At 52.2% G+C, this 26,281-nt stretch overlaps 1 protein-coding gene across 2 annotated transcripts; it reads right to left on the minus strand.

The window, feature by feature from the left end:
* Positions 1 to 1,301: 1,301 nt before the first annotated feature.
* On the minus strand, positions 1,302 to 16,458 carry SLC52A3 (solute carrier family 52 member 3). 2 transcript variants are annotated; one of them, XM_045528860.1, is made up of 5 exons: positions 16,412 to 16,458; positions 7,253 to 7,875; positions 4,667 to 5,160; positions 2,897 to 3,020; positions 1,302 to 2,471 (listed from the first exon to the last, which is right to left on the minus strand). In XM_045528860.1, the coding sequence occupies exons 2-5, from the start codon at positions 7,817 to 7,819 to the stop codon at positions 2,259 to 2,261; spliced, it is 1,398 nt and encodes a 465-aa protein (XP_045384816.1). In that variant the 5' UTR covers positions 7,820 to 7,875; positions 16,412 to 16,458; the 3' UTR covers positions 1,302 to 2,258. The 2 variants fall into 2 exon arrangements, with proteins under 2 accessions (XP_045384816.1, XP_045384817.1); XM_045528861.1 differs by lacking the exon at positions 16,412 to 16,458 and adding an exon at positions 16,316 to 16,374.
* Positions 16,459 to 26,281: the final 9,823 nt, after the last annotated feature.

Raw genomic sequence — 26,281 nt, forward strand, 5'->3', positions numbered from 1 at the left:
GAGCGGTGTGCCCCAAGGCAGGGAAGGACAGGGCAGGGCAGAAACTGGGCCTGGGTCCAGGATTCCTGAGCGGAGGCTGGACCTGCCCAAGCCTAGGACAGGACTGACTGGGTCAAGCTCCCCAGGGTGCAAAAAAGGGAAAGAGATATTCCTCCTTTCCTTTTCTTGGAGAAAACACTTTAGAAAACTTGCAATTCCTTCTCTGTCCCTTTAAGATGCGCCTTTTTAAAAGTGAAATGAGCCTCTTGCCAGTTTTATAACCCAGAGATGTTTTCCTAAGGACCCGTGAGCCAACTCTTTGGAAGGTAAATTTCAAGGAAGCTAGAGCACCCTTACTGCCCAGCCGCTGCGGGAGAGGAGGAGCCTAACTTCAGTGCATGGCCCCAAGTTGCAAAACCATCACCTATCCTAGATACGAGTTTATGTTTCCTTTAGATAAAGGCAACTAACAGATGGCCACTCCGATTACCAGACAAATTCAGGATGAACTATATGACAAACAGCGCTGTCCAGTCATTCTACTCGAGGACTAGTTTGAGAACACGTATGCAGTAAGTTGTACCTGCCTGGCTATACAAAAGGAAGAAACGTCTTTCTGCCTTTGCAATCTCTTTCTTGCATTACCTATGATGCACATTGCAGTCTGGCTTAATGCGAGTTCAATAATAAGACTGTTGCCCTTCTCTTTGGCTTTTGCAGAAAGGTTTCTGGATTAACAGGAGATTTTAATTTTGGCCCCAACACTTTCAAATGTCTTTCTGCTGAGGGCTGGTTTAGATAAACGGAGCACCTTCACACAATGGAATCCTACCCAGCCTTCCGTGACAAAGAATGAGGCGGCCCTCTCCATTTTCATTGTTCAATGAAAAGTGCAAGGTGCAAAACAGCTTACTATTTTTTCTGCAAACAGGTCTGAGAAGAAGACCATATATTTGTATTTGCTTACATTTGCATAATCTCTGGAAGGGTAAACAAGGAACCAATAAAAGTGTTTGTGTGTGTGTTTTAAGAGGAACTGGGCAGATGAGGGAGAGGAGAGGGATGAAGGCTTTTCTCTGTATACCATTTTATGTTTTCTTGAGTTTTGAGACATACGACTATATTACCTATTCAAAATAAATTAAAGGGGGAGGAGGAGGGTTGTGGTGGCGAGGAGCAAGCAAAACCTCTAAAATTAAGTCCCAGGACCCGACATTCTCTACACACTGATTCTGTTCATTGCTGAGCTCAGCCTTGACCTGAAAACTGATTATGTTGATACATTTTTTCGGTTCGCATTGGACTTCTCCGTTGAAGGCTGATCTGTGCAAAAGCAGAGAATATCTTTATTTTAAAAAAAGAAAGACAAAAAGTAAAGCAAAATAACTGTCGCCCCTTTCCCCTCCAGTTGAGGAAACTGTGTCCAAGGGTCCTCAGTGTCCAGGCCGCAGCCTGGAGTTAGTGAACTCCGGCAGGGAGTTCACTTTTAGGAGTTGGGGCTGGCTCGCTCCAATCAGCTCTGCCTCCCAGCAGGGCACTTACTCTCCAAGGAGTAGGGCTTCATGCGCCAGGAAGGATGACAGGAAGGTGTGTAGGGGGTACAATGTCCCTCGATACTGGGGATTAGAAATCCAAGGTGCCCAAGATTCTACCATTAGCCATCTGTCTTGTAGGAGCGCCTCCGTGAGGATGAGGGAAAAGGGACAGAGGGCAGGGGCCCTCTCTCAACCCCTCTGGCCACTTCTAGGTCGTGTTCATTGCCACTCTTGTTATTACTGTGGGGTGTCAGATCAGGAAGCGCCCAGGAGGGCTCGCCGCATGCTGGGTGCTTCACCGTTTTATCCTTGGGCCAAGCCTATGAGGTAGGTGCTCTTTCTTATAATCCCCATTTTATGGATGAGGAAACAGAAGCACAGAGAAGTCAAGTGACCTCCCCGACGCCACACAGCTTTCAAGGAACAGCTCACCCTCCCAGCTGTTTGCTGTCTAACATCCTCAGTGGGCTCCAGCTGGATGCTGCAAATCAGTTCTCTCTCAAGAGTCAAAGGAAAGATGTGAAGCGGTGGAGACACAGGCACTGTGATAGAGTCCTCCAGGTCCCATAGGAAGCCTAGGACATTCCTCAAGATCCCTAATGGGTGTTCAGCGTTCCTCGTTCAGTACTCGGGCTCTGCCTCCCTGCTCCCACCACTTGCTTGCTCCGTGCCCTTGGGCACATCCCTTGCCTCTCTGGGTCGCAGTTTGCAGGACTCGGTGACGGGGCGGGGTGGGTGTCCGGCCTAGGCGGGGCAGCGCAGGTTGCAGAAGTCGGCAGACACGAAGAGCCGCAGCACGTTGACCAGCGGGAACATGAGCACCGCCCCGAGCAGCGAGCCCAGCTGCACCGCCGCCCCGCACCACAGGAGGGCGCTGCGGCTGCGGTCGCGCAGGATCACGCCCAGCATCACCTTGACGTAGCTCAGGCAGCCGATGAACAGCACCCACGAGGCCACCTGCGAGGTCGGGGCGGGAAGAGAGGCAGAGTGGCGGGGGCGAAGGGCCCTCACAAGGTGACCTGAAGGGCTACGGGAAACCCGTGGGCAAGGAGAGCCTTTGGAGGCGATCCCGCCGGGCTAAGGGGCGGGGCCCCCCCAAGGCAAGGGAAAACGCAGTGGCTTTTCTGGCCCCCGTGACCAAGTCAAGGGCACCTGAGACAAGGCCACTGCTGGGGTACACGTGGTGGGCAGTGCTGCTGAACCAGTCACCTCAACTCCCTAGGCCTCCCAAATGAGAAGCGCCCCCTCCCACCTGGGGCTTCCTGGGAGAGGGACCACAGAGACCCCGGTCACTAGAAAGGGCTGTCCCTGGGGTCTCCCGGGGCCATGGCTAGGAGGTGAGAGGCGGGGGAAGGGGAGCAGCCCCAAGGCGGGATACTTACAATGAGGACGTCCCCACTCCAGTGGTCCTGCAGGAGGGGGCAGGGGCTCTTCACAGCCATGGCCATGTTGTAGGCTCCAAAGCTGGTCCCGAGCACTGTGAGGACCCCGAGGAATGGCAGAGACCTAGAGTGGAGTTGGGGGGAAGGGAGGTGAGTGGAGGAGGTGAGAAGCCTGACCTCCACCCCCGCCCCTGGGGCCATGTGGAACGCCAACATCTGCAGGTCAGGTCAGACTCCAGGCTACCTGGCTCAGATGGGTCAGTGAGGCTCCCGAGGGGAGGGATGGCCTGAGTCACCCGAGCATTAATGGCAGGGCCCAGTATCCCAGCAAGAGAAACCGAATGGACTCTGGACCAGAAGGTCCTGGTTCAAATTCCGGTTCCACTGTTTAAGCTGTGAGACTGGTCCCTGGGCCTTCAGAATGGGAGTCTCGCAGGGCTGTGGTGACCACAGGAGCAGAGTACACGGCTCTGCTTTGTGGGCCCCACCCGGCATTTTATCTGCTGTCATTTCCTCTGGCCCAATCTCAGCCAGGAAGCCAGGCTGATGAGAAGGAAGCTTTGATTCTGGCACTGGCACTTCAAGGTGTGCTGTGTGACCTCAGGTGGACCCCCCCTCTGGCCTCAGCTATGCCAGTCTGCACCAAGAGGTTGCATGATCTCTAGGGGCCCGGGCAGCTAGCTCGCTGCTGCAATAGCATCACTCTGCAAGTGGCCTTCCATGCAGACCCTAGGTCTGACAACTGAGGACACTGTTCTTCCCTTTAGGGGTCCCACTGTCCAGTCCCCAGAACACCAAGACTGGTCTGTGCCCTGGGTGAGAATGGAGGGGTCTGCTGCTGCCCTAAGGACTCTCTCTGCTCCAAGATTCTTGTATTCCATGACTCTCAGATTCTGTGCTTCTAACATTTGGGGTTTCTCAGATTCTGCAGGTCTGGGCCTCTGGTCCTACTTCCTCCAATTCCTCCATCCTCTCTGCATGGTTTTAGGCCCGAAGGGAGAAAATCCAACCTCCTGGCAACCTCTATTTTCTCTCTAGCTCCCCTGTCCTCACTCTGCTCCTTCCTGGGCTGGGTGGTGGCTGTAAACAGGTCTGGGAGGCAGCGGGGCAGGCAGGCCAGGGGTGGATGGGAGGCTTTGGGACCTAAAATGTCAAGATCCTAAGATAGTGTTTCTCCTGCAGGGGTCAGAACCACCTGGGTTGCCTAGTAAAAACTGAAATCTCTGTTCCCACTCCAAGCTGGATCCATCTGCATCTTATCAACTTGCCCAGCCATTCTTCTAGAACTGCCGTGGCTCTAAGAGAACCAGCTCCAGCCTGGGGGCAGGGTTGAAATCCTGGGAATTGGACCAGGTCAAGCCCTTTCTCCAAGCCTCGGGGTTTCCACTTGTAAATGGAAACCTCAGTAGCCACCTGCCCCTCTTCTCTGCCTAATGGCAGTGACAGGTGACACTTAGGCTGGACCCGCATTGCTCCAAGAGCTTTCCAGAATTGGCTCATCTCACGCCCCAGCAGTCCTAGGAGGTAAACCTGTTATTACCCCCATTTTCCAGATAAATATTCCCGAAGCACAGAGAGGTGAAGTGACCTGTCCAATATCACACAGCTGGTGCAAATGGGACAGCTGGGACTTGGATCCCAGAAGCTGAGCTCCAGAAACCATCTTCTTAACCACTATACACACAGCCCCCTAGGCAGGGTTTGGAATTCTGGGTTCTGGAATGAAGTGCTCCCCCAAACAGGTTTCCCCAGGGCCAGATAGGGGCAGACCTGTTAGGCAGGAACATGGAGAGGAAGGAGGCGAGAGGGTTGGCCATGGAGCTGAGTGTGGCGGCCAGGTGGTAGGCGACAGGCCCGTAGGACAGGCAGGAGTAGGTCTGCACGGAGGGCAGCACGCCGTTGGTGAGCGCGTTCACAAAGGCCACCAGGGTGTAGATGAAGGCCAGGCGAGCGGGGGAGTCGGGGGCCGCCTTCTCCCCGTGCTCCTGGCCCTGGCTGCTGTCTGGGGGGCCCACGTCCTTCTGCTCCCGGGGCGAGATGGAGCGGAGGGTGATCTGGGAGTTGATGAGGTCCTCTGCGGACGTTTCCCAGCGCCTGCGTTGGCGCTGGAGGAGAAAGAACGCGACAAAGCAGCCGGCCATCATGCAGGACAGCAGGAGGAAGAAGACCAGGGGCGAGAAGTGCGCCGGGAGGTAGCGGCTCTCCAGCCGCACTGCGGGGGCCGTCCTCCCCGGGAGGGCTGACGCCAGGGTGCTGAGAACTCCCTGCGGAAGGAGACAGGGGCAGTCAGATCCCTGAAGGGAGTTTGAATGCGGGGAACAGCAACAGTAATGACAATGATAATATGTAAAGGATACTATATATTATCATTAATTGATAATTGATAAATAAATAAATAAGGCAGCAAAAATAATGGCTCACACTTATCTCCCAGGGAGCACCAGACTCTTGCACATATCAGCCCTGTGTGGCTCCTAACAGCCCTGTGCACAGGGGACCATTGTTCCCAATTCTACCGGGAACTGAGGAGTCAGCGTGGGTTGTCACTTACCTGAGGGTCGTGGGGAGAGCGTGGGTTGTCACTTACCTGAGGGTCGTGGGGAGAACGTGGCAAAGCCCGTCCACCTGGCGCTTTCTGACTCGGAAGCTGGTATGGTTTGCTTGTGTTTGTCTTCTTTAAATCTCATGTTGAAATTTGACCCCCAATGCTGGAGGTGGGGCTCGGTGGGAGGCCTTTTGGTCAGGGGGGCAGATCTCCCATGCATGGCTTGGTGGCCTCCCCAAGGTAATGAATGAGTCCTTGTTTTATTAGGTCGCTCAGAGCGTGCCCCCCCCCCCCCCAGGGCCTGCTCCCCTTGGCTCTTTGCCTCAGTTGGAAGCTTCCTGAAGCCCTCACCAGAAGCAGATGCCCGCACCATGCTTCTTGTACAGCCTGCAGAACCATGAGCCAAATAAACCTCTTTTGTTTATAAATTTCCCGGCTCAGGTATTCTTTCATAGCAATGGAAAGTGGACTAATGCCAGTGCTATACCTTTGACCACTCTGCTATCCCACGGAGGTGGCAACCACAGATATGTTCAGAGGGGGGCTAGCTGGAGACTGAATGGGGGAGCCTCCCACCTACGGGGAGAACCTCCCCCCTGAGGGCAGAACCTCCCCACCCAAGGTCACCCTATGGTAATGTGACCTGGTGTGGCCAGATCTCTTTCGGGAGATGTCATACATCCAGTTTTAGATATGTGAAATTTCAACATTTTAAAATATCAACTAATTCAAACACTTAAAAAACATGCTTGCAAGCCAATGTGGCCTGGAGCCACTGGTTTGCAACTGCTGCTGTTCGGCTGTGGTTTGGCTAATACCAGACTTATGTAAATTGTTCAATATCCAGTGATGAAAAGTTTGGTGTTTTAACAATGAGGTATTGAAGCAATGTCTCAAGTCTCTGGTTCTCAACCTGGCTGTATGTTAGCATCACCTGGGGAATTTTGAATAAATACATGTTCACAATCCCTTATCTACAATTCTAGAATCTAAGAAGCTCTGAAAATCAACATTTCTCATGACTCGGGTTGGCAGCAACACATGAATGGACGTGAGGCTGTCCACAGCCCTGCTGTGCCCGTGGGGTGTGGACGCTGGCGGGTGGTAGGCTAGGCATGTCCTGCAGTTTAAAACTCCATACTCCAAAAGAAAATCTGAGCCAAGGACTTCAGTTAAGCCCCATCCTCAGAGAGTTTTATTTAATCGGTCTGGACGTATGGGGACCCGCTGGTACGCTTCCCCAAGGTGCCTAGGAACAGGAGCGTGCCACATGGTCTCAGGACACGCCACCCCAAAATATGACCATAGGACACCAGAATATACCACCCAGAATAGACCTCTTGTACATATCGATTATTTCCAGCTGGCTATTTTAAGAAATTGCAGACTCAGGAGTGGCTCTGAAAAGTTGCCCTTTTGTAAAGGAAATTTACACCTAAAGGGAATTTTTGTTAGTAAAGGTATCTGTACCAGGAAGTGATATCTGTACCAGGAAGAGAAAGGTGACAAACTTTATCACCCAACAGACTTTTATCCACATAACAAGGCAACCTTTTTCCATACATTCACCATACATTGCTTCTCCTCACACCCCTCTTCACCCCCACCCCCCCAAAAGCCTCAAGCCTCTGTTCCTTTCTGTAGCTCAGAATGCTATATAAGCTTTCATTATTTGGCCCTTCCTTGAGTGTCATATTTTTATAGCACTTTCGTGCACACATATTAATGTAATGAAAATGGTTTTTTCTGCTGTTAATCTGCCTTATGTCAACCTAGAAGGGTGGAGGATGGCTCAGGGTGAGACTGGGTACCTGTGTGACGTTGGTTTCCCTGGTGGTCATGGGGCTTGGCGTGACGTCTGACACCTCAGTGACGTTGACGCAGGTGGTGAGACCCGAGCCCTGGGCAAGAGCCACCAGGGCGGGCAGGAGGCCGCTGAGCCCTTCGCCCACAAAGAAGGTGGTGAGGTATTGGGTGGGCAGCCGGTTCATGAAGGGCAGAAAGGTGACCGAAGAGGTACAGTCCACCAGGGCCAGGAAGAAGGTGAGGACTATAAAGGCGATGCTGTGGGAGCCACCCAGTAGCCAGGAGGTCACGTTCCAGAGGAAGGCGAAGAGGACACAGGCGATGGTGCCCACCCCCAGCAAGATGAAGATGATGGGCACCTCAGAAAGGCAGCCGGGCCGGAAGTGATGGAACAGGGTGACCAGGAGGGGGCCGATGTTGGCCAACTGGATGACCACTGTGAGGTAGGAGGGCAGCTCCCAGCCCTCGGGCAGCTCCGTCACCAGCAGGGGCAGCTCGACCCAGAGCCCGTTGATGGCTACCCAGGAACCCATTCCGAAGATGCAGACCAGCAGGTGTATCAGGAGGGCCATGGCGGGGTCCCCCCTGGGCTAGAGGCCACTGCTTCCCAGGTCAGTCTGCAGCGGGGCTGATGGGGAAAGACACCAGGTGAGTGATTTTAACGTCACTGCCTAGCAAGAGACTGTGCTTTTGGGCCCAGGGTTTTCTTTTATCATTCCCCTCCCCATGAACAAGCTGGCTTTTTTCTAACAGAAAACAAATGAATTCCTTTATAACTAGCCTTCCAGTGGGAAAGGCTTTCCTACCCATGACTCAAACATCCACAGGACACAAAAGAAAAGTTTGATACATTCAACTGCATGAATGTTAAATGTACAAAGGCAAACCAGCAAACAAAACACCTTCTGCAAAAAATACCAACAGCAAGGTCAAAAGGAAAACGACAACCTGGAGGAAATATTTGCAACATAAATCACAGACAGAGGATTCATTTTCCTAATATATAAAGAGTTTTTAGAAATCAAGAATGAAAAGGTCCAATAAAAAAGTGGGCCAAGGATACGAACGTTCAGATAAAAAAGTTACAAGTAAGCCTTAAACATATGAAAAGATTATCACCTTCATTGACAATGGGAAAATGACTCCAAGGTGCCATTTTTCACCATGGGATTGTCTGAAAGCCAAAATTACTTGCCCTGGACAAAACAACTCATGTACAAGATTATTCATTGTTGCCTTGTTGGTAATAGCAAAATATGGAGAACTTTCTCCTCTGTGGCTATCAATAGAGGAGGGGCTAATCAAAGAGAGCTTCTGCAATACCAAACACCTGTTTAAAGGAATAAGGAATGAGGAAAGCAGATCATGATGGTTGATAGGGAAAGGTCTCCAGGCTATCTTGATAATCTTGAAAGAAAATCAAGGTAGGTGTACATAGTGTACTGCCTTTTGGATGCAGAAGAGGAGGAAGAAAGTGTTTTCTTTGCTTGTATTTGCCTAAAGCAACCCTGGAAGGACACAATGGGATTTGGGTGGCACCTCTATATAACTTTTTTTTTTTTTTTTGAGACACAGTCTCCCTTTGTTGCCCAAGCTAGAGTGCTATTGTGTCAGCCTAGCTCACAGCAGCTTCAAACTCCTGGGCTTAAGCAATCCTTCTGCCTCAGCCTCCCGAGTAGCTGGGACTACAGGCATGTGCCACCATGCCCCGCTAATTTTTTCTATATATTTTTAGTTGTCCAGCTAATTTCTTTCTATTTTTAGTAGAGGCAGGGTCTTGCTCTTGCTCACGCTGGTCTTGAACTCCTGAGCTCAAATGATCCTCCCACCTCGACTTCCCAGAGTGCTAGGATTACAGGCGTGAGCCACCATGCCAGGCCTATATAACTTTTAATATAGTTTTGATTTGAGAACGTTGTGAACATATTACCTAATGGAAAAATACGGCTACCTGAAATAAAATTTCAATCTGGATTTTCATCTCCAGAAAGTATAGAACTTTCTAGCTGGACAGGCCTTTGGAGACCACCTACTCCAGCCCTCCAGAGCCATTCTGCCACCTGTTCCCCACCTTCCCAAGTATGAGTGTCACCTGCCCTGTGCTGTTGCTCTCTTCCATCCACCCTGAGTCTAAGCAAAAATATTAGAGAGGCCAGGAGCAAGGCTCTGGGCTCTAGGGCCAGCTGCCTGGTCTTGACCCTAGCTTTGCCACTTACTAGCTGGGTAACCTTGGGCAAGTGACTTTTCTTTTCTGTGCCTCATTTCCCTCATCTGCATGTAGAGGACAATGACATTATGAACCTCACAGTTAGTAGTGAGATGTCAATATGTTTGTGGGTGGGCCTATGTTATTTCAAACAGTGCCTGGTACACAGTAGCCACTCACTAAGAGTTAGCTATGATTATTGTGAAATGGCAGGTTTGGTGGTGACATATTTTTTTCTAATTCATGTGAAAATTAACACATGACTATGAAAATTTAAAAAAGAGAAAATGGGCTGCGTGCGGTGGCTCACACCTGTGATCCCAGCTCTCTGGGAGGCCAAGGGGGGAGGATCTCTTGAGGTCAGGAGTTTGAGACCAGTCTGAGCAAGAGTGAGCTCTGTCTCTACTAAAAATAGAAAAATTAGCCAGGCATGGTGACTCTTGCCTATAGTCCCAGCTACTCAGGAGACTGAGGCAGGAGAATCACTTGGGCCCATGAGTTTGAAGTCGCTGTGAGCTATAGTGATGCTACCACCCTCTAGCCCAGGCAACAAAGTGAGACTCTGTCTCAAAGAAGAAAAAAAAAGGGGAAATGTTCCTCCACGAGACAGCAACCGAAATCACCAGTGGCATCTGCACTGTTTTGCAGAGATGTGTCCACTGGGCCAATCTCCTCCTTTTACAGGTGGGAGACAGGGTGCGGAAGGGTGCAGGGGCTCCCCTGGGATCTGGATGGGATCCCCTGCAGCACGCAGCCTGCCCAGGGTGACGTCTGGACCCCTCAGTTCACACTGCAGGTCTCTAACTTATGCTGCTTCTTTCCAGCACGAGCAGGAGCGTCCCTTGTGCCTCCACCTCAGCCGGGAAGGACCCTGGCAGCTCCCGCCATGGTTCCCACATACAGGATGGACTCGGGCCCAGACTTCCTTCTCCCTGCACTGGGGAACCCAATCCTCACATGCCACCCTGGCCGCCCCCGCTACCCCTCCGGGAAGCGCTGCCACTGGGGTGGAATGTGGTCAGACCTACTTTTGGTCCCGCCCTGCCTGCTCTCTTCTGGGGACATGTCCCTTAGACTCTGTCCTCTCACTCAGGAAGCTGGCCTGACTAACAGCACAGTCTGGGGCTGGCTCTGGGCGTGCCAGGAGCACCCAAGGAGCAAAGGGAAGCTGCCGCCCGAGCCCGGAGCACCACCCCCTTCCTCTGTCCTTGTCCAAGCTGTCTCCAAGATCCCATCCCCCAGGAAGCCTCTCTGGTGGCCAGCCTTCACAGGTGTCCTCACCCGGGCCCCACGGGCCCTGCAATTCAGGCCCTGCTTGTGTCTCTGTGCAGACAGATGCCTTGAGACTGAAGCTCTTTGAGGGCAGGGCTGCTTGGGAATCTGGCATTTTGAAGGCGATTTAGCTCAGGATTTGTAAATTGTCTATTCACTGGCCAAAGCTAGGCAGCAGACACGCTATTTTGGTTTGCTTGGTGTTCTAAACGATTAGATACTGTGACCTGCAAGTGAGGAGATGGCGTGCAACACTCAGGACTTCTGGTTTCTCAGGAGTATTTTGGAAGACCCGGCCACACCGGCCTGTGTGCCACGTGGCAACAATCCCTCTCACCCTCTTTAACTTAGGTGCCCCTCAACCCCACCTTCGGCAGCCCTTGCACCCCCTGATAAAGGCCAGCCCTTGTTTCTGAGAGGCAGATACGACTTGTGCAGGATCCCTCACTACTCAGGGGCAAAGCGGGAGCTGCTGTGCCCAGCTTTGGCCCCTCTCTCGGTCCCAGACTCCAGGCACTGCCTCTGGCCACCCTAGTGCTCTCCCATCAGCAGCCAGAGCCAGCTGCCAGGGTTCAAATCCCAGCTTCAACCCTTACAAGCCGAGCAAGTGACTTAACCGCCTGTCCTCAGAGTCTCTCTTGCAAAATGGGGAGGCTCCCAGTACCAACATCAGGAGTGTTATGATGACGAATGTGCCAAGTGCCTGACACACGGTAAGGGCTTGATAAACATTAACTATCATGAGATTACTATTTTAGCAAACTTATCAATTGCACTCAAAACATGCAATTAGCTTGAACACAATTCCAGACACCACAACACAAATGACCCCTTGCAGCAAATGTGAGTTTTGTCATCACTTTCTCCTAATTGATCCCTGAGAATTATTAAACACCTACTTTGTGCCCTGCCTTGTGGTCAATGCCGTAAGGGTCGCGGGAGGAAAGACGTGAGGAAGAGGTGTGTGGCTGCAGACCCAGGTGCAGAGCCAGAGCTGGAAGCAGGGGGCAACTGGGACTGGACGCCAGAAGAAGGGGGTTCCCTGCCCCGCCATGGCCAAGGAGGGTAAATAAATGGCGGCAGAGTGGGGCGATGCCTCCTGGAGCATCAGCGAGTGGCAGAGAGGGAGGACTCCCCAGTGAGATGCTTAACTTCCCCCGGTTCGGTCCAAGAAGACCCAGAAACAAGGATGGCTTCCCACCCGCTCCTGAGACCAGGACCTGGCACCAAGCAGGCAGAATCCCACTGACAAAAAGCTGCCCCTCAACATCTCTGGGAGATGTTTGCCTATCACTGGTGAAATATGGAAGGGGGAAAATACTGGGCATTGTGTGATACTGAGGCAGGGGCTGCCAGCTGCTTCCCATTTGCCACTGTCCCATTCTTCCTTAGTTGCCACAGAGACCAGATTTTTTTGGTAGGCAAAGGGCCACCCAACTAAAGGACTGCATTTCCCAGCCTTCCTTATAGCTGCACATGGCCACGTGATCAACACAGGCTAACGAAGTTGTGAGGGACTTGGAGATGTCTCTTTAAAAATAAGGCAGTGTGCCCTTCGGCTCTTCCTCCATCCTGCTGTCTGGAACTCAGATGTGATCGTCAGAATTCCAGCAGCTATTACGTACTATGAGGGATAGGACGGGGGTTAGATGGAGGCTAGACTCCTTTGGGACTTTGTGGCAGGGAACAACCATACCAGCCCTGTTCTGCCAGCCTTGAACTATTTTGTTTGTTTAGTGCTATTGTTTAAGTTGTAAACAAACTTCAATTCTGCTTAAGTGTTTTATATACAACAAAACACTATCTGAGTGTACAGAGATACATGTTCAAGGAAGTATGCTGACCGATTACAGTAACCAAAAACTAACGAATACCTCCTATTCCCTGACTCTGAAACTCAGATCCTGTCCCGACTGAGGCCTGATCAAAATCTAACAAAAGTAGTTGTTTATACACAGCTTAAGAAGACACTGAAAGATTATGAGTAAACTTGGGGGCAAAGTCTTCCAGAGAAATGTAAGAAAAGAAAGAAAGAGAGAAAGGGAGGGAGGGAGGAACACGTGGAGTCCCAGAGTCATGTCATGTTGACAGACTATAATTCATAAAGGAGTCGAGACGGCAGTGACTGTCTGCATTCTGAATGACACTTCCCCAGACAGCCTCGGACATTCCAGGAGGAATGAGCAGAAGCACAGTACAGTCTGTAGCGCAGGGGAAGGGGTTCACACTGCTCCAGGCCCTGGCAGCAGAGGAAGGTGCAAAATAAACAAGGATATGAAGGAGCCAATAAATGATATACCCAATAAAGAGGAACAAGTAAATAATTAGCTTTGTCATCTGAAAAACCATTAAGCCAATGAGAGAGTTCAGCGAGGTGTCCGGTTACACATTTACAACCCCTAGCAGCTTCCCCGCAGAGGTTGGATGGAGTGATGCAGGCAGGCAGGGCAGGAGTCTGCATTTCACTTATGAGCGATGAGACCCAGGCACCCAAAGCCTGAATCCTGACTCCTCACAGAGTCTGAGTCCTCTGGGTTCTGACCCAGGTGCCACCACAGCTGTGTGACTTGAGGGACATTATGTGGGTCCGTGAGTCTGTCTTATCTGGAAAACAAGCCCAGCCCCACCATCTCCTCTGTGGCTCCCCAGCTGGGCCTACTCCCAAGTCCCATCCCGTTCCGCAAAAAATGATATGTGCTCATGGACCTGGGACACAGAGAGGAACGGCCGTCAATGAGAGTGAAGGGGGTGTCCAAGGCAGACGGAACTCCATGTGCAAAAAGCCTGGGAAACTTTTCTCAGAACCAGGAAGAGACCCAGAATGGCTGATGCTAGAGTGTGCTAGGGATACTTTTAAAAGCTGAATGTCTGTATTTTCTATTTTTTCTACAGTTAACTTGTAGTTCTTGGTTATTCATTTAACGAATATTTACTGGGCACCTACTGCGTGCTGGACAACCATCCCTGCTCTCAGGAATGTGTGGGAAACAGTCACTAAGCAGAATAAAAATCAGAAAGATGAGCAAGTCAGCCCGAGGCAAGGACTGTGGAGGAAAGTGAAGCTGGGAGGGGGTTGCAATTGTCAACGGGAACGTGCAATTGTAAAAGAGGGAAACTGAGGAAAGTGTGGAAGTGAGCTGCGTCTGGGGAGAGAATGGTCCAGGAGAGAAACAGCAAGTGAAAAGGCCCTGGGGTGGGGCCTCACCTGTCATGTCCCAGAACTAGATCTTGGTATTTAAAGAACCATGTTGGAGGCCAGGCCTGGTGGCTCACACTTGTAATCCTAGCACTTTGGGAGGCCAAGGCAGGAGGATCTCTTGAGGCTAGGAGTTCGAGACCAGCCTGAGCAAGGGGAGACCCCATCTTTACAAAATATAGACAAATTAGCCGGGCATGGTGGCGCATGCCTGTAGTCCCAGCTACTTGGGAGGGTGAGGTAGGAGGATCGCTTGAGCCCAGGAGTTTGAAATTAGAGTGAACTATGATGACTACACTCTAGCCTGGGCAACAGAGAAAAACCCTGTCCCCATCTCAAAAAAGAAAGAAAGGAAGAAAGAAAGAAAAGAAGAAATAAAAAGAAAATAACACTTGCAGGCGGCTGGTGTGGCTGTGGGTGTGAGAGGGCCGGGGAGGAGACAGGGCCCTGTGGGTGGGAGCTTGGGGGTTTTCTCTAGAGCCAATAGCTCCACCCGTGGGCAGAGGAGACCAAGCTCTAATGTAGTTTTTAACAGGGTCATGAAGCTGGGAAGGAAGCAGGAGTGAAGCCTGTTAGCGGGGTAGGAAGCTGCTGTGGCCATCCCGATGACAAAGATAATGATAACAACTGTAAGGACAGTAGCCGACATTTATTGGCCACTTATTGTCCCAGGCCCTGCGCTAAAGTCTTTACCGACGCTGTCCATGCAATCCTCCCAACCATCCTGGGGTGGGCATCATCCCATTTCCGCAGACGAGGACGCTGCGGCTCAGAAAGGGAGAGGAGTTTGCCTGAGTCTCACAGCTGGCAGCTGGCAGCTGGCAGCTGGGATTTGAGCCCAGGTCTGTCTGACTGGGGGCCCGAGAAAGGCCTTGGGGTACAGGGATTCTGGGAGACCCTGGGGGCCCGGCGGAGCAGGGTTTCTTTCCATTCGCCAATGACCTCCCTAGACCTGGGCTCGGGAAGGAGACAGACAGGTTACAGGCCCAGGAGGACCTGAGAGAGGCTGAGACATTCTGCTTCCCAAGGGTCCAGGGCCCCTTCTGCAATTACGAGAGAACAGAAACCTGAGTCTTTGAATGAAGCAGTTAAGAGGCCCCAGAATGGGGGGGGGAGGGGAAGGGGGAGGCAACGGACGGAGAAGCCAGAAGGATCAGTTCAGGCGAGGGTTTCTGTTTTGCATTCTTGCATCAAGAGCAGAGAGTTCAGGGCCCAAGGGAGTGAAGGGAGTTGGGAGTGGGGTTCTGCCCAGGGCTGGTGTGCCCTCGAGGTGTGGGCTGGGCCATCTCTTCCCCAGCCCCCCTCACCTTTACCATCAGAGCCCAGGCGGCTCCCACCCCGCCCCCTCCTGCTCTCTGCCTCACTCCTTCCTAGTGTTAGCGACACCAGCTCAGTTACAGGAATTTATCTGTGTCCGTCTGTTGAGTGCTGGTCTCTCCCATGGGAGTGTAATCTCCATGTGAGTAGGGCCCTGTCCTCGCCCTGGGGTCCAGGTGGCCATCTGGTTTGCCAAGGGCTGGGCCACCCGACCCTCTGGCACCGTGGCCGGGTTCTTGCTGGCAACCGGCAGGCACCAAACCTGTCGGCCACACTGGAGGGAGCCTGAGTTCACTATGCAGGTTGAGTCAGCAGTGTGGCCCCTGGGCAGTGCCAGGTGACAGCCTGGGTGCTGGACACATCCCGCTTTTGACAAGGGTCTGAGTCAACGTTGTCCTGGGTTCCAGGCAACTACAGACCTTCTTCACCTCTCCTTGTTTGGACCTCAGAGTGGTCCTGAAACTCATCCCAACTCAATGTCCCCATTGCACCGATGTGGGGAAACCAAGGCCCAGAGAGGATGCCGTGCTTCCTTGCACCCTGCTCACCCACGTCTCAGGCTGTGGCAGACATCCAGGCCTGTGCTCCCTGGCTGTGCGACCTAGGGTCAGCTGCTCAGCCTCTCTGGGCCTCAGTTTCCCCATCTGTGGAAGGGCCTGGGAATGCTCAGGCTTGCTGGCTGGGCTGCCAGGGAGGAGGGAAGGCGATAATGGGAGTGGCTGGCCATGGAGCGGACCAAGAGTTCTCTCCCTCCTTCATCTCCCTCCCAGGGCTGACCTTGGTGGAGCAGCCTCCCCCGGGGCAGGGCCGGTTCCCCTCCCCACCACGTCCATATCCCAGCTCCCGGCCCTCAATGCCAGGCTGGTGAGGCTCCAGCCTAGTCTAGTTGTTTCCTTTTGGCCTGGGAGCACGAGGGGTCTGGCATTCACCTAGCTGGCTCAGCCTGTCTCAACTTGACCGCACGCAGCTGAGGAGGCCCTTCTTCCCTCTTATCCCTTTGGCCTCTCCCCACCAGGCACCCTGAAACTAGGGGAAAGGCCCCGGGCCACCCACTAGCCCCAGACAACGCCCCCCTACCCCGCCACAGTGCCGTGTGCTCCCAGCCGGCTGCCAGCCCCGGGTGGCGGCAGCTGTGCTCTCACAGGCCCGAGCCGCCCAGCTCTGCGCACTCACCTGCTGGTCCAGTTCCCCAGAGTCTCTGCATGGGAGGAGCCAGAGGCAGCTCGGCTACTATTAACCTGTCCCCGCCCAGAGGTGGAGGCAGGCAGAGGGTGGGTGGGGCTCCCAGCGTCGCCAAGAGCCTACTGTGTGCCTGGAATCTGCCCAGCCGCCCCGCTGGGAGGAGAATCCTGATGATACAAAGTCAAAATAAAGGGCTCTCTTTATTGAGAGCTTCCTTTCATCCAGATTTTATGAAAGTTGATCCCCAGGGGGCAAAAGACTTGCCCAGTAATTCTCTCTGATCCCACCCTGGGCCACCATAATTCCTTTCACTCAGGAAGAGAGTCCCCTGGAGCAAAAACAGTTCAAATACTGGTGCTTAAGCAAGTCATGTGGAAAGTTGGGTAACAATTGCGCCCTTCTCTTGTGGGGCAGAGATCCTAACCAGCAGTGAGTGCCAGGCGTGTTGCTGGGGCTTGACGTGAATTAATGCATTTAATCTTCACAACCTTTTGGAGAGATGTGATTACCCTCCCCATTTTACAGATGAGCCCAGAGAAGTCAAAAGTCTTGCACAGAGTCACACGGCTCGTACAGGGCAGAGCTGGTCTTTGATGCTCACTGAGCTACTCTGACAAATAGTTCATATCTGATTAAATCTTTCAACCATCCTAAAAGACAGGTGCTACCTTTATTCCCTACTTTATACATGGGGAAACAGGCTCAGAGGTTAAAGAACTTGCTCATGGTACATGAACATGCTACAGCTGGTAGGTGTAGGGCTGAGGCTAGGATTCGAACCCAGACTCCAACTAGCACCTACATGATGTGAAACACCACACAGGTCCCAGCACTTAGTAAATGCTCATTGCAAGCTGACTTTTACAAATAATTCTAGCCTTGCTTTTTTGCTTTTTCTCCAAGACATTTATTTACTTTTTTTTTTTTTTTTGAGACAGAGTCTCACTCTGTTGCCTGGGCTAGAGTGAGTGCCGTGGCGTCAGCCTAGCTCACAGCAACCTCAAACTCCTGGGCTTAAGCAATCCTTCTGCCTCAGCCTCCCGAGTAGCTGGGACTACAGGCATGTGCCACTATGCCCAGCTAATTTTTTTCTATATATATATTTTTACCTGTCCAGATCATTTTTCTATTTTTAGTAGAGACGGGGGTCTCACTCTTGCTCAGGCTGGTCTTGAACTCCTGACCTCAAGCGATCCTCCCACCTCAGCCTCCCAGAGTGCTAGGATTACAGGCATGAGCCACCGTGCCCGGCCGACATTCATTTACTTAATAAACAATCAGTCTCCAGGCAAATGTTTGGGATGAGAAGTAAGCAGAGCCAGAAGGGGACCAGACCCCTCCTCGCTCAGCACGCAGAGGCTCAGGAAGTGTTGGTCCTCTTGGAGTTCAGGACATACCACCCCAAAATATGTCTGTAGGAGACCAGAATATGCCTCCCCAAAATATACTGCTTTGGCACACTTTGAGCTGGCTATTCTGAGAAACTGCAGACACAGGAGTAGCTCTGAAAAGCTGTCCTCTTGTAAAAGAAATTCACATCTATAGAGGAAATCTACATTAGTAAAAGTGTCTATGTCAAGAAGGGGGCTGCTCCAGGCAACTTTTATTCCCGGAGAGACTTTTCATCTGCACAACAACACAACCAAATCTTTCTTTATTCAGCATGCAATTCCTCCTCTCACCTGGCGTGATTTATGTCTCCACCCCTACGCCAACCAAGCCCCAAGCCCCTATTCCTCAAGCTTCAGTCATCTGACCCTCCTTCAAAGAGTCTCATATTTTGTGGGATTTTCATGCATACATATGTAACTAAATATGGTTTTCTCCTGTTAATCTGTTTGATGTCAATTTAATTTGTAGCTCAGCCACAGAACCCAGAAAGATGGAGAGATGCCATTTTCCCCTCCCCTCTACAAGTACGAAACACTTCGGGTCTGTGAAAAAATAAAATTTCTGGACCCCCTAAATCTATTATGCCAAAGGGGAAGTTAAGCCCTGGAGACTGAGTCCTGTAGCCCCCAGCATGGCTGTTTTCTTCCTTTAGTCCATGGCTGTTACTTTCTGACCTTTATGTTGGTACAATTTAACCGTTGTTCTCTATTTCTCACTCAAACCTAGACTCCCTGGTGCATGAGACAGAGACCCTCGTGATAGAAACCTCTTGACAATGGCATGTTAAGCAACCCCTTGGAATGCAGCCAGTAGCAGCCAATCAAATGTCTGTGACTATTAATATATACTTCTGGTGATTACAAGGAGGAAGGGAAAATCTTGGTTGGGGTTCATTCATTTATGTACGCAGCAAGCACTTATTAAGCTCCCAATATATACTGCTTATATTTCATACAGATATCAGGACAGGTTTCTTTGGAGCCTCGAATAGTGTGAACTAAAAATCTTAAGGCTCTTTCCCCGCCCCTCACAGGCTGACTGAATGGGTCAGCTGCTCAGCCTCTCTGGGCCTCGGTTTCCCCATCTGTGGAAGAGCCTGGGAATGCTCAGGCTTGCTGGCTGGGCTGCCAGGGAGGAGGGAAGGTGATAATGGGAGTGGCTGGCCGTGAAGCGGACCAAGAGTTCTCTCCCTCCTTCATCTCCCCCTCAGGGCTGACCCTGACCGAATGGACCCCCTCCAGGCCAAGGGGATATCCTAAAGCTAAATTGCCTGCCAGGAGGAGGGAGGTCAGATGCCTCACCCTGTCTTCTTCCCTTCTTGGAGACATCCTTTGTAACCCATTAATAGGCCTAAGGATATGCAAGACAAATCTGCAGATCCTCAATTTACACAACAGATATATGTCAGGGTGGCTTATCTCTGATTAATACATCTCCTTATCTTAAAACATTCCAAGCCTTTAGACAAAGCTTCAAGTCTTTAAACAATTACAAGTCAAAGCATCTTTAAACCCACACCTTTTTGGGCCAAACCAATGTACACCTCCCACATATTGATTTAAGACTTTCCCTGCAACCCCTGTCTCCCTGAAATGCATAAAACCAAATTGTAACCCAGCCACACCGAGCCCACTTGCTCAAGGCTTCTTGGGCATGGCTCTGAGTCATGGTCCTCAAATTTGGCTCAGAGTAAATGTCTTTATAATTGTTTTACAGAGTTTGGCCTCTTTTCCATTGACAATAGAAAACACTGTAATGCTGTTCCCTGTCTCCATTTTTGCCTATATAAATGACACTCAGTGTCAGCTCTATGTCAGGTACTCGGAGAGGTGCCTGAGATATAAAATGGAACAAAATAGACAAAGTCCTTGCCCTTGAAAGCTGATATTCTAGTGGAAGGAGATGGATAATACAATAAAGACATTATGTAGTACGTTAGATGGTATGCTTTGTAGAAAAAAGAGAGACCTCGCTGAAGTGAGGGGACAGCGGAGTGGAGGCAGATTGGCAGCGGCAGTAGAGCCACTCTGACTGGGAGAGAGTTCCAGGCAAAGCCTAGAGGTAGGAGGCTGTCTGTAGTGCTTGCTCGGAGAGGATCATTGCCGGATGGATCAGAGGGAGGGAAGGGCAAGGTCAGAGGTGGGTCTGGTGAGACTCTTTCCTCCAGGCGTATTGTGTCCCATTATCTCCACGCCCCAGGATGCATTGAGCCCACGCCCATCGCCGGGGGGCTTAGCATTTGCCATCAAGAACGATACAAGCATCCTGCCAATCTGTCATTTTGCCCACGTGCAGAATATCTGTAGAATCAATTCCTAGCAGTGAACTTGAGAGAGACCACCCAATTGCTTTCCAAAAGAGCTGCGCCTGGACCACGTGTTTCCCTACAAAGTGCTGTACCCTGCGCCCTCAAACTTAAAAACTTCTGGCATGTCACGATGGCGCTCACATTCCCCCGGGAGATAGTCAAGGGCAGGGATCTGCTAAGCCGCCTCTGCGCCCCAAGGGCTGGCACAGGGCTGGTTCACACCGAGGTAGGTCGGGGGATGCGACAATGGATGAGCTGAAGGCGCAGCTGCGGTTACCCAGAGAAGCCACCAGGCGGCGCAGGGAGCCCAAAATTCTGGAGACGAACCTTTTTACAGGTATCTGGTTGGTGGCTTAGGACCAGGGACTTGTGCGGGGCCTAAATGCGGCAGCGTGAGAAAAGGGTGGAAGATGGAAGAAAGGGAAGAGGGTAAAAGGAGTTAAGGGAAGAGGGGCTTTTGAAGGGGCCTCCGGACCAGTGAAGGACCATCCTGCCCCCCATAAGGGCCCGCAGCGTGAGGCAGCCCCCCATCCAAGCCACCACCACCTCGTACCCACAACTGAGCTCAGGAGCCCAGAACAAAGTGGAAAAAGAAATTCCAGGATAAATATGTACATTTTAGAGGTGTGTGTCTGTTTAGGGAAAAAACTGGAAGGTTTAAATTTTAAATTGACAACAGTGATTACCTTTGGAATTGTGTGTTTGGAGGGGGATGGGGACAGGAGGGGGCAATGGGGAGTGGTCAAAGGGGACTTTAGCCTTAACTGAAATTTTTTAATTTTCTAGGAGTCTGTAACCCTGTCATTTTATTTTATTTTAGTTTTATTTATTTATTTATTTTTTTGAGACAGTCTCACTCTGTTGCCTGGGCTAGAGTGCCGTGGCATCAGCCTAGCTCACAGAAACCCCAAACTCCTGGGCTCAAGCGATCCTTCTGCCTCAGCCTCCCGAGTAGCTGGGACTACAGGCATGAGCCACCATGCCCAGCTAATTTTTTAAAATATATATATTTTTAGTTGTCCAGCTAATTGCTTTCTATTTTTTAGTAGAGACGGGGTCTCACTCTTGCTCAGGCTGGTCTCGAACTCCTGAGCTGAAACGATCCGCCTGCCTCGGCCTCCCAGAGTGCTAGGATTACAGGCGGGAGCCACCGCACCCGGCCTATTTTATGTTTTTGAGACAGAGTCTCACTCTGTTGCCCTGGCTAGAATGCAGTGGCATCATTATAGTTCACTCCAACCTCAAACTCCTGGGCTCGAGGAATCCTCCTGCCTCAGCTTCCCAAGTAGAAGGCCATAACACCATACCCGGCTAATTTTTCTATTTTTAGTAGAGACCGGGTCTCACTCTTGCTCAGGCTGGTCTTGAACACCTGACCTCAAGCGACCCTTCAACCTTGGCCTCTGAGAGTGCTAGGATTACTGGCATGAGCCACTGAGCTGGGCCTCTGTTATTGTTATTGTGTAGCCTAAAATTAAGAAATAATTTAAAAATAAGAAAAAGAAAGGAAAAGAAACAACAATAGCAACAAAAAATCAAATGCTATCTTGTGTTACATCATTAGAGGTCTTACATACAGCTCGAGGGAGGTGACAGCCCTCTCTGCTCAGACCACACCTCCTTTCTTCTCCTTGGCTCTGTCCCGTGTGAAGAACAATGACAGCCTGAAGCTGTGGGGAGGAAACTGGGGGCATCAGAATATGCTACAAATCAGGGAGCATTCCCTGTACCCTGTATCCAAGCCGGAGGAACTGGGCGGACAGGAGAAGAGCTTCCAGGTCAGACCTTAGGGCAGGAATGCAGGAGTGGGGGGTGGTGGAAGTTCCAGCCCAGGGTGGGACAGGGATTTCCCTCCCGGCTAGGTGGGGTGGTAGGGACTAATCTGGGGAGCTGGGGTGTGGAAACTCGGATGTGTGCCAGCAGAGGTGGGGGGGATTCCCTGGAAACCCCGAGCAGCTATGGAAACCAATAGCTGGGAGGCTAGAAGGAGCAGCGGTGGTTGAGGAGACCAGACCTCAACCCTAGGTGGGCCTCAATATCCTCATCTGTAAAATGAGTGAGGTTGGGGTGAGGTTTCTGATTTTTACAGCCAGGGTCCACGTTCCGTTCTTACAGGCCGGAGACCCGGGGGCTTGCAGTTCCAAAAATTGGCCACCAGAGGTCGCCGTCTGACGGGTTTGAAAAAGGAAAAACCATTCGGGTCCGAGAGGGGAGCCCGAGGCTGGGATTCTCTGGGGATTCTCGTCCTCTCTTCCCTTATTTGTTCTTTCTCTTTCAGTACCTATTTATTGAGATTAACTACGTCCCATGCACCAGGAATGCAGTGGGGAACATGGTCCCCCAAATGGAGCTGCCGATCTTCCCTCCGGGCTCCCCACACCCCATGCCTCCATCTGATCCCCAGGATCCGGCCGTTCCACACCCTCCACCGCGCCACCCCGCCCAGCCTCCTTCACGTCCTGCCTGGACTATGCAGTAGTCTCTTCATGGCCTATCCTGCTTCTGTCCTTTCTCCCCTTCGTCCCACTCTCAGTCAAAGGGATGCTGTTGAAACAGAGCCTGTCCTGCCTCTGCTCAGAACCCTCCCAACCCTGCTCGGTTCCTGCTCCCGGGAACCTGCCCCCACTGCACCTGGCTGCTTCTCCACGCCCTCTCCCCCCACTCTCCACTCCAGCCACACCGGCCTCCTTGCCGTTCTCTCCTCGGGCAAACTCATTCCCTGCCTCGGGGCCTTTGCACTTGCTGTTTCCACCACTTGGGGCTCCCTTTCCCCAGGTAGCCCATGGCTGCTCCTTCTCTCATCCCCCATGTCTACCTGCTCGTGCTGCCCTCATCTTCCTCACTGCGTTCCCTGCTGCTGTGTCATATGTTCATTTATGTACCGTGTTTGGTGTCTGTCTCCCCACCAGCGTCAGCTCGATAAGCCTGGGGACTGTGTCTCCACTGCTCACAGCTGAGGCCCTGGTACCTGGCTTGTGCCTGACGGACAGAAGCAGCTCAGTAAATATTTGTTGACTGAATGGATGAAAGGGGATACTTCAAGGTGGTGCCACTGACAGGGTGGGGGGGTGAGGGGCAGGAAGGAGTTAGGAGTGCCTCTGAGGTTTCTGTTTGAGCCCTGGGTGGAGGGTGCCTCCCCTGAGTTGGGGAGACTAGGGTGGCACTGATGGAGGGGACACAGCCAGGAGGGGAGAATCCTCACCTGCTGGGGCTGGGGGTTACCGCCTGCACGTGAGTCCCTCATCTGAGTCACCTCAGACGTCTGGGGTCCTGTCCCCTACCCTCTGCTTATGGCTCTGACTTGCCGGGGACCAGAGGCTGGCTGCTGACCCTTTCTGTGCCCTAGGCCTTCTCTCTACCTCTTCCCTCTGCAGGAGGATTGTGTGTCCTGGGTCCCTAGGAAGAGTCTAGGCCCCGAGACAGGGGACGTGGGTCAGGCTCCTGGCCTGTTTCCCTGCCTCTCCAATGAGGTGGACAGTGACAGCACAGATGCCCAGGCCCAGTCCCAAAAGGGTGGGATGGGCTGGTGAGGAGGGGCTGGGCCATTCTGGCCCCTCCCCACCCCAGACACTGGCAGGGCCTCCCAGGGCTTGGGGACAGCTAAGCTGTTGGCTTCCTGCCTGGCCCCAAACCTGAGAGCAGATGTCCTGGGGAAGGCAGGCAGTCAGCAGCCAGGCCCTCGGAGCCACGCAGAGCACCAGATGCCAGGGCTGGGGCGGAGGATCAGGCTGTCCCAGGGGAAGGGGCCCAGACAGGGGAAGGGATGCATGGGGCCCACGGGCCTCCCAGATATAGGGCTGGCTTTTGCAACCCAGAAGTTTCTTCCTATCTCACCCAGTGCTCTTCCATCCTCATTTCATGTTCACAATTTTGGCCACACCCAGGGTATGACCCAGGGTCAGCCATGGTGATTGTTTTCTTAATGTTTTCTCTAAATCAACTCATTTAGATGGAATTAGAATAATTTTAGTTGCACAGAAAAATAGAGAAGGACATTATAAATGATATACCCAACACCCACCTATAATGTTAGCATTTTGCCATATTTGCATCATTTATTTCTTTTTGAAGTATTTTCATGTAAATTACAGATATCATGAATTTTCATCCCCAAGCACTTTAGTCTGCATCTCTAAAAAACAAGACCGTTGATTTCCCCGAATAACAGAGAACCATTATTTCACCCCACAATATTAACAGTTCTCTGATATCTACTATTTAACCCACAGCAGATTTGCCCAATCGTCCCTAAAATATGTTTTCCAGTTGACAAAGGATTTATTGTGAAAAGAAACTTGATACACTAAATGAAAAGCGGGTTATCTTCTGGCATGAATAGAAGGTATCTCTGGAAATGGACACAATGTTTTAGCCAGACGCAGCGCCTGGGCCCGGAGCAGTAGCTGGGACTTGCTGTTTGTTCTAGAGCAGATCGGCGGCTGCTAACCAAGGACAGGGCAGCAGCCAAGAGCCTTTTCCCGGCTGCTCTGATGGGACTTGAAAATGACTCAGAAAAGGAATCCCTGTCTCCAGGCTGGGGTCAATGCCATTTATTAATAAATCAGGGTTGGTCTGCAGGGGTGGGGGATAGGAGAGTGGCCCCTTCTGCAGGTGAGGGAGGTGCTTGAGGCCTCAGAAGGTTCTGGACAAGACCTGGTGTTCCTGGACGATCACGTTGACACGGTGGTAAGAGGCTGTGGGCCTGTCCCTGCTCTGATTTGGGCCTCTGTAGTTTTGTCTGTAAAAGGGGGACAGGGCCTCCCACTCTGTCCCCTCTCCCACACTGGACAGGGCTCTGAGGACTCTTGTGACCTCTGTGACCTGGCTTCCTACCTCCCCCAGCCCCAGACACGTTTCTGTCTCCCTCTACCCCACACCCAGCTCACTCTCCGAGCCTCAGCCCAGATGTCACCTCCTAGAAGCCTGCCCTGGCCCCTGGAATGGATTAGGGGCCCCTCTTCTGGGTCCCACAGCTGCCTGTGATCACTCAGAACTGTCCTCCGCTGCGGGATTCTCTGTCTCTACCCCTCCCCGGCATAGGCACGGAAAGCAGAGAGCAGCCTGTCTTGCTCCCTGCCATAGCCCCAGCCCCCGCCTCAGCCTCTGGCACATAGTAGGAGCACAACTAATTTGTTGAATGAACAAATGATTATTGTTACAGTTCCCACTCCAGTGTGCCTGCCTCTTCAGGGGTCTTGGAATGAATGCTTGGCCCTTCATTAATTCACCGAGCACCTACTGTGTGCCAAGCGGTATTCTAGGCATGGGAGATGCAGGCCAGGCCTCTGTCCCAGCAGAACCTACATTCCGGCGTGGGAGGGAAAGAAGCCCAAGAAACCAAATGGGAAATAATTCCAGCTGTCCTTCGTGTGTGCAGGACAGAGAGGGGCTGCGGAGGAGAGTGTTAAGAGGGACTTGCTGAGAAGGTGACATTTATTTGAGCTGGAGTTGGATGAGGAGCGGGCAGGGAGAGAACTCCGGGAAAGGCATTCGTGACGGCAGGAACAGCGTGAGCTAAGGCTCCGTGGTGAGCACCAGCTGGGATCCGTGCGACAGGCCAGGCGCAGGGGTCTGGGGCAGTCACAAGGTCCGAGAGGAGGCAGGGCTGGGGCAGGACAGGAGGGCAGTCCCCAGGCACAGGGGACCGATGGAAGGTCTAGAGTGAGAGAAGATGGGACCAGCTTTATGTTTTAAAAGGCCTGCCTGGCTGGGTGGGGGGCGGGGAGAGGTGAGAGCTGCCCAGGCTCAGATGCAGCAGCATCCAGGGGAGACCAGGTGAGCCCGTGTCACGTCGGGCCCTAGCGTGAGGGTGTGCAGCGCACGGGCCTTGGGCCCAGGTGTCGGTGGGATCCCGCAGCCCGCAGGCTCATTTGCATCTGGTTTGCATGTGCAGCGGATGGTCAAGTTGAAAGCTGGAAAGGCCGGTGTCAGTGTCTTGGGTAGAGGGTCTTGGCTGTTAGTTTCTACAAAGACTCTGTCCCCAGGCCACGACATTCCAGTTTAGGAGGGGCCCCGCCCCCCACCGCACGCCCTCTGGCCCTGGCATCTGGGGCTGGGGAGGGGCCATGGGGACAAGGTCGTTTGATTTCCTGAGAGGTCTGCAGGATCTGAGGACAAAGCTCCCCCCTCACCAACCCCGTCCCCAGCAAAGTCCCATCTGT

This window comes from Lemur catta, chromosome 17, assembly GCF_020740605.2.
Source record: "Lemur catta isolate mLemCat1 chromosome 17, mLemCat1.pri, whole genome shotgun sequence".
NCBI lineage: Eukaryota > Metazoa > Chordata > Mammalia > Primates > Lemuridae > Lemur > Lemur catta.